This window comes from Acyrthosiphon pisum, chromosome A1 (assembly GCF_005508785.2).
Source record: "Acyrthosiphon pisum isolate AL4f chromosome A1, pea_aphid_22Mar2018_4r6ur, whole genome shotgun sequence".
In the NCBI taxonomy this organism is placed as follows: Eukaryota; Metazoa; Arthropoda; class Insecta; order Hemiptera; family Aphididae; genus Acyrthosiphon; species Acyrthosiphon pisum.
In genome coordinates this window covers 82,326,214-82,334,086 of record NC_042494.1, presented here as the reverse complement: position 1 = coordinate 82,334,086, position 7,873 = coordinate 82,326,214, and the positions used below count along the sequence as shown (strand labels likewise).

The window sequence follows — 7,873 nt, the reverse complement described above, 5'->3', positions numbered from 1 at the left end:
AACCTTCCATATTCCTAGCACCAACACAAATTATTTACAAAATGAGCCTCTCAGGCGTATTTTATGTCACTCACTAATAGGACCATTTTGATGATGGTTTGTTTTAATGTTTTATTGTTTTAGTATTAGTACCTAATTTTGTTATTGTAATATACAATATATGTACCTAGGTATTTAGAATGTTCTACTATTATATTAATTGTTATGAGGTATAGGTAGGTACCTACTGTTAGCTTAATGTTGAAGGGGTAACCCGTATATTTGTAATAAATAAATAAATAAATAAACATAACTCACAATTTAGTAAATCTTGAAAAAGCTCTAAAGGTAATATTTCAGGTTTAACTTGTTTGGGAGTGTCATCACATTTTCTTGAAGACACTATAATCATAACATATTTAATTGGATGATTAGTTAAATTTGATAAAACCAGGTCTTTAATTAAGTCAAAATATAATTCCTACTGCACTGACTTGCTATGAATTATTTATTTTAATAATATACATACTACATACATTTCATACTTATTACAGTCAATAATATAAATTTTCAATACTTAAAAATAACAAATTATAAAATGTGAATTGTGAACAGTTTTAACTAATAATTTATCTAGATGAAGATAAAGATAACTGGGTAGAAGTTTATCTAGATAAGATAAAAGATAAATAATTTTTATCTAGATATTTCCCAACACTGTAAATAATATGTTGGAAGCAAAATTACAAGTGTGAATGGAAAAATAACATGGATATTAATAGCAGAATGGCTCAAGATTGCAGGTTTTTTTAAAAAGAGAAAATTATTCACTACAAACGCAATATACATAAACATCAGTAAAACACTCATAAAAACAATAGTAGTGGCCTGGTGAACAATTTTAATTGAAAAAGCCAAATATATTTTATCTAACACACAACAGGATGTTTACCAAAATTTACTGATATCTCAACTTAAAAGTTCATAATTATAAGCAATACACTTTAAAAATCAATCACCACCACCCCTAAAAATCCACAGAGCCATTAAAAAAAATACTTCTTCGCCCCTCCACTGAACATTAGTGTTGAGTATGGATTATAAAGTATAGTAGGTTAGGTATAGTAGTAGTAAGTTGAGAAGTATCAATATTGGAAGCCGAGAGAAGCAAAATAGAAGGGTTTGAAACTTGGTGCCGAGGAAGAGTGTTAAAAATCTCTGGATAAGTCAAGTGTCAGATGAAACAATATATTATCATAGGTTAGGAGAAAATAGTCAATTTGGATGACAATCGAGGAGAGAAGAAGGAAGTGGATAGGACATCTTATAATGAGTAATGCGCGGGTACATCTATTATTGAAAGAAAAACTGAAGGAAACTTGGTACAGGAAGACCAAGGCAGTTTTATATGAAGCAAAATATGTTGGATACTTGAAAAGAATCATATAAAGAATCTAAGGAAGTTAATATGAATAGCAAAGAACGGAAGAAAATTAAATAATTAAACCAATAATCTACGGATTAAAAAAAAAATAAACAGAAATCATTAAAACAAAGGATTAGTAACTGTGACTAAAATATTAAAAAAATATTACCAAAAAAATGTTAAAATATATAAATAGTAAATAAAGTACAAAATACAATAAAACAATACAATATCGGTTAATTGTTTAATCAAATGATTAAATAATGAAACAATAATAGTAATATTATTACATATAGTTTACCTACCAAGTTCATTTATTCTGAATATATAATCTTCACGGAGTTCATTTGGTATTGGTAAACCTAAATTGATTAATATTAAAGAATATTTTGATTAAATGGTAATCCTGCTATATGTGACAGTAAAATTATTATAGTTCTAACTCAATTAGAATTGAACAGGTTAGATATAGCTATTTAATATGCTGTTCGAATAGGCCATAATATATCACGGTGATTATATTTTAGATTTAAGTAGGTATTGTGTTTAAATTAATATGCTCACTGAATTTGAACGCTTGAAATTCTTCGTAGGTCATAGCTCCATTTGTTTCGATATTTGTGGCTCCAGATTTGTCGGTTGTTTTTGCATAAGTGTCTGTATAATTCAATGACCAATATTTCAATGCATGAAATTCTAAAAAAAAAAATCCAAAAATGAAGAGTTAATAAGGTTTAGTAGCTGGTACTCATTCACACTAAACGTAACATCTAAATTTAATTACCTATACAATATACTATTTTTATTATTTTTTTTATTGAGCTTGAGCCCGTAAACATAAGCCATTATAGCTGTATTTGTATTTTGTTAATAGGGGAAGAAACGGTCGAAAACACGTTTTTTTTTATATGTGTGCCAAGGATTCGTTGCTAAAAATCCCGGGTGGTCACCCATCCGGAAAATAGCAACACCGGCCGTTACCTACACTCAGTGCGTTTCCACAGTTGAGTGCACTGCGCCATACCAAGCCACACATTATACTATTATGGTAAATTAAAATTATTTTCAAAAGTGGATACTATAGAATTCGATATACATCACATCGTTTAGTGTTTATTGGAAGAAATAATGAATTCCTATATTGTACCTTGTACAATTCTGTGCATTTAATTATTATACTTACTCATGTACTTGACTAAGAATGCCAGCTTTTTCTTTGTTTTTTCGTCACTTTTCATCACTAATAAATCACGTTTTTAATAAGTCACTATTGTATAGTAAACCCGTTTATAAATTAGTCGGTTTTATATACTACGTTAAGGGGCTGCAATAGATGAAAAAAAGTGACTTTTAGACCAATAAGCTAGACAATACTGGAGGAACTAGAAAACCGATTATGATTGATTAACAAGGTTACTAGGTTTGAACAGTGGCGTTTTTAATATTCCAAATATTGTTGTAGTGCCATAATGAATAATATAAATACAAAAATAATATATTTTTATTCATGGACATCTCACCTGAAAAAATAGATATTCAAAATCACCTCTATTGAAACCTAGTAAACTTGATAGGTATAATCAATGAAAATCAATTTTAAAAATTGAAATCCGTCAAACCAAATTCCTTCAGTTTTGCCTGTTTTTTAGGTCTAAAAACCGCTTTATTTTTATCTACTGTAGCCCCTGCAGCCCCCTTAAAATTTATATTATAATATGCAATTATATAATATAAATATAATAATATATTTAAAAATATTAAAATAAACAAAATTTATGTTTAGATTGGTCAAATCTATATTAGTTTTGAGTTTTGACACGACCGACTGGAACCCCCTTAAATGTAAATTCGATTTTATTATATTAATCATTTACATTAAAAATTAAAATTGTTGGTTAAATTGTTTATATTTATGTTATGTATCAATTACACAGCTGCTATATACAAGTATATTATTATACCAGCATAATATTATTTGGATAACATAAAGCCATTAAGGTATATTTCTGTATATACGGCTGATATAATACTGCGGTCCACGAGAGAGTATCCTCGTTTTGCGCATGCACAGACGGGAGTTACCCTTTTCCGCCAAAAGTGTACCTTTCCCTTTTCCCCCAATTCACTTTTCCGCCAAATCAAAAAAGTTAGTCTAGTACTTAAATATTATATATACAATATGCATGTCAGTCATATTTTAATATATTATATAAATTATAATTTTATTTTTATTTCATATACATGTCAGTCATATTATAATTTTTTTTTTTAATATAGGATTCATAATAACAGTTTTTTTTACTATTATTAAGAAGTTTATACTCGATTTATACTATAATGATATATATATAACATACCGTAATTTCAACTTACTGATAAATTTATCACTGATTATCGGGATATTTCCCAAACGTTATCGATTTATCTTGCTAATCTTGCTTGTTGTATCAGTTATATTGTTACAGTTGACAGTTGTACGATACGTACGAAAACGTTATTGTAAAATAATAAGCAGCAAAGTCGCTTTCTAACCGTTCTCGATAAAGTATAACTTACTATTGAATTTATTACTTCTTTTGAACCTAATCGCGTTGTTAACAGTAAAATATAATATAACATTTTAGTGTATTTCGTGAATTCAATTTTTAATTTTGTCAACAAAAACTATATTTTTGATTTTGAACCATCTATAAAACACACACCGTAACAGAATGGCTGACATCATTGAATTTATTGAAAGTAAACGTGGAAAACCATTATTAGTTTTAAATAATTATAAATTTTGTATTGGATCAGTTAACAAATCCACTGGTTCAACTCGTTGGCGATGTATTACAAAATATTGCAAAGCAAAAGTGTACACGGAAAATAAGGTTCTAGTGCATGATGATTGTGAACATTTAATTCACATACATGAACCTTATATTCGGCCAATAATAGCTAGGCAAATTGTAAACAATGTCTGTAAGAGAAAAGCAGTGGATGATACCAGTAATAAACCAAACAAAATTATACCAAAAGAGATTGGAGAAAATGTAGAAGCTTCTCAATTTACTATGACAGACATAAAAAGGCTGAGGAAAAATATATATGAAGCTCGACGAAAAGTGTTACCTGCCAAACCAATAAATTTACAAGAAGTCCACGAATTTTTAGAAACAATAGATTTAAAAACAAAGCAAGGTGAAGATTTTTTGTTAATTAATGATCAACAAAAAAATATTGTTATTTTTTCATGTCACACGAATATTTTATTTCTAAAAGAAGTTGACACATTATACATGGACGGAACATTTAAGTATTCTGCACGGTTTTTCACCCAATTGTTCACGATTCATGGGCTCAAAAATGGACCCTATATTCCTTTAATATTTTGTTTACTGCCTTCTAAAACTACAGAAATATATGCATATACATTTCAGTTAATTGTTGACAAATGTTCTACACTAGGTGTGCAATTATTACCGCAGTATATAACTATACAGATTTCGAAAAATCCATAATAAATGCCATACATGAAATTTGGCCACAAACCCAAATTATCGGTTGTAGGTTTCACCTCACCCAAGCGTAGTATCGTCAAATTCAAAAATTAGGGCTATCCACTGCCTACCAGGACCAATCTTCAGAAGAAGGAAAATGGTTGCGTCATACTTTTGGCTTACTTTTCTTAAATCCAACTGAAGTTTTTGAATGTTTCATAGACAACGTTATGGCTGACATTCCCAAAAATGACCGAGTTAGTAAATATGCAGACTATTTAGTTGACAATTATCTGACCGAAAATTGCGATTATCCTCCAATACTTTGGGCATCAGCAAGTTCAAGTTTAAGACGAACCACTAACAATTGTGAATCATTCCATTCGAATTTTAATCGACATTTTTATAAGGAATCACCGTGTATCAATACTTTAGTAACCGTTTTGATTAATGAAGTACAAACTGAAGTCTATGTTAAACTAAGAAGTACCCACCTACCAAACGTGACACAAGATCGTCGAGTTCGAGACAGACAAAATCGAAACGAACAATTTATAACTCATTATACGAATGGAGATCTTGACAGGTAGTGTGACTAACTATTTTAATTTAATGTCAATATTTATATTTTTATTTCTTAAATTTCCAGATATGACTTCGTAAAAGAAATATCATACAACTATAGTAAGGTACAATAATATTAATTATAAAATATATGACTGACGCATGTATGTAAAATATAAATAAAAACATAATTTTAATTTGATTTATAAAATACATAATATTATATTAGGTATAACACTTTTTAATAGTGATAAGAAACAAAATAGTTTTAATTTTTAATGTAAATTATAATATGACTGACGCATGTATGTGAAATAAAAATAAAATTATAATTTATAATATGACTGACATGTATATTGTATATATATTTAAATATTATTCAAATACTAGACTAACTTTTTTGATTTGGCGGAAAAGTGAATTGGGGGAAAAGGGAAAGGTACACTTTTGGCGGAAACCGGCCATGCCCATGCAGACTGATGGCGGAGACCGTTCCGAGGCCCCATTTCCCTCACTATTTCCACGACCGCTATACACCGTCTAGCGTTGAGCGCAGCCGACCGTTGCCGAATAGCTATCGGCATTGCCGAGTAGTGGAGTATGCGCGGAATCGGACGAGTTTTCGTCGGGCAACGGGATACTCTCTCGTGGGCCGCAGACCGCAGTATAATACATATTATATTATTATTTTTAAACTATTTCGTTAGCAGAACTAGTGATTATGGTGTAATTGTGTGGTACTGTTGTGTGTTGAATACTTGTTGAGAAGGTACATAATAATATATTATATGTATACATATTTTGAGGACGTCACACCCGCATTTGTTGTCTCCGTTTTACACACATACCTAGTTAAAACTTTTTTGCGCGGGACTACTTTACACCCGCTGTATTTATTGTAGAATATTACCAAATAAATTTCACAACGCATAGGGAATAACTTTACCTGTGTCGTCGTAGTGTTTTAATTTTTTTGATAGCACTAACCAATATTTTTTAATAATTAAATGAAAAAAACAAAAAAACCTAATGTTCTCAAACTGATAATTTTAAATAATAATAATATTTTATTTACGGTATAATATTCCAATTTACAATAATATAATAATGGCAGTAGGTTAATATGTATTGAGTTATAAAAAAATTAACAAAAATAATAGAAAAAAATATAAACACACTAGGAACTTTAAATATGACAATTAAATAACTAATTTATAAAATTTAATAATTAGGTACTAATTTAAAAATAACCATTTAATCTATCAAGGCCCAAAGGTCGTACTGAACTGGTCCAAAATTTATTGAAAAAATTTCCACGCGACAATAATATATTAGAAGGGTAGTAAAAGTGTAAGGCATGTAATTAGTGTTAATAATAGATAAATAAAAATATATTTACCTATTTCTAGAATTAGTCACATTTATTTTGAAGTTAATACGGTTTTAAATTTTACATTTAACATGTTAAATTTACTATTTAAGAGAACTATACATAAATAAATACTAATACATATTAATATAACCTGAATGAAGACGTCTTTTAAAATTACACTTAAATGATAAATATCTTAAAAAATTATTTTGGATGCTAGATAGACTCTGGTTTTGAAATTAATTTATGGATAAGTAAAGTTGAGATGAATAACTACTCAACGTTTCAAATACTAAAAAGCATGGTCGACAACGCAAAATATGCTGACCTCGTGCCTGAGGTCCAGCAAAATGTTTTACACCATCTGCATAAACTTATAGATGAATTTAACCGGTATTTCCCAGAATATAATGGTTATGAAACGAAATGTGTCTGAAGTATGATTCGAAACCCTTTTATTGTCAACGTTGATGAGGTGGCTAATGATATCCAGGAAGATTTGATAAAGATACAAAATGATCGAAACTGTAAGGATACGTTTGAATCTTCCATGAATATCGAAGAGTTTTGGTGTAAAAAAGCAATTACGTATCCTAAGCTTTGAGAAATCGCATTAAGATATTTAGTCATGTTTTCAACAACTTATTTGTGCGAATAAGGATTTTCCGCACTGCTCTACATTAAAAATAAACAAAGAAATCAGTTGGACGACACTTAAGACATGCGTGTAGTTTTGAGCAATATTACCCCAAGAATATCATTGTTAGTAAAGGAAATGCAAGCGCAAAAATCACATTAACTTGTTTTTATAATTAAAATTTACCTTTTATAAAAATAATAGTATGATACGCATTTTTTTTCTATAATAATTTGTGTTAAATTGTTAATAAATGTAAAATTTTTACTTAATTAAATTATTTAGTATAGTAAAGTAGTATAATTATCATAGGCGCAAATAGACAAATTATTTTGGGGAGGGACTAAAGCCCCCTATAATATTTTGTAAAAATTATATATGCTCAGTACTAATTATACCTACTTTCAAACTGG

General features: G+C 29.0%; 1 protein-coding gene across 2 annotated transcripts in view; it reads right to left on the bottom strand.

Moving 5' to 3' along the window:
* Window positions 1-214: 214 nt before the first annotated feature.
* LOC100574565 overlaps window positions 215-7,873 on the bottom strand; it is a 76,772-nt gene continuing 69,113 nt past the window's right edge. For both annotated transcript variants that reach the window (XM_029487626.1, XM_029487627.1), the window contains exons 44-47: window positions 2,589-2,645; window positions 1,970-2,101; window positions 1,711-1,767; window positions 215-381 (exon numbers count right to left, since the gene is read on the bottom strand). In XM_029487626.1, the coding sequence (XP_029343486.1) occupies window positions 230-381; window positions 1,711-1,767; window positions 1,970-2,101; window positions 2,589-2,645 (398 nt within the window). In that variant the 3' untranslated portion in view covers window positions 215-229. The remainder of the gene's footprint in view (window positions 382-1,710; window positions 1,768-1,969; window positions 2,102-2,588; window positions 2,646-7,873) is intronic.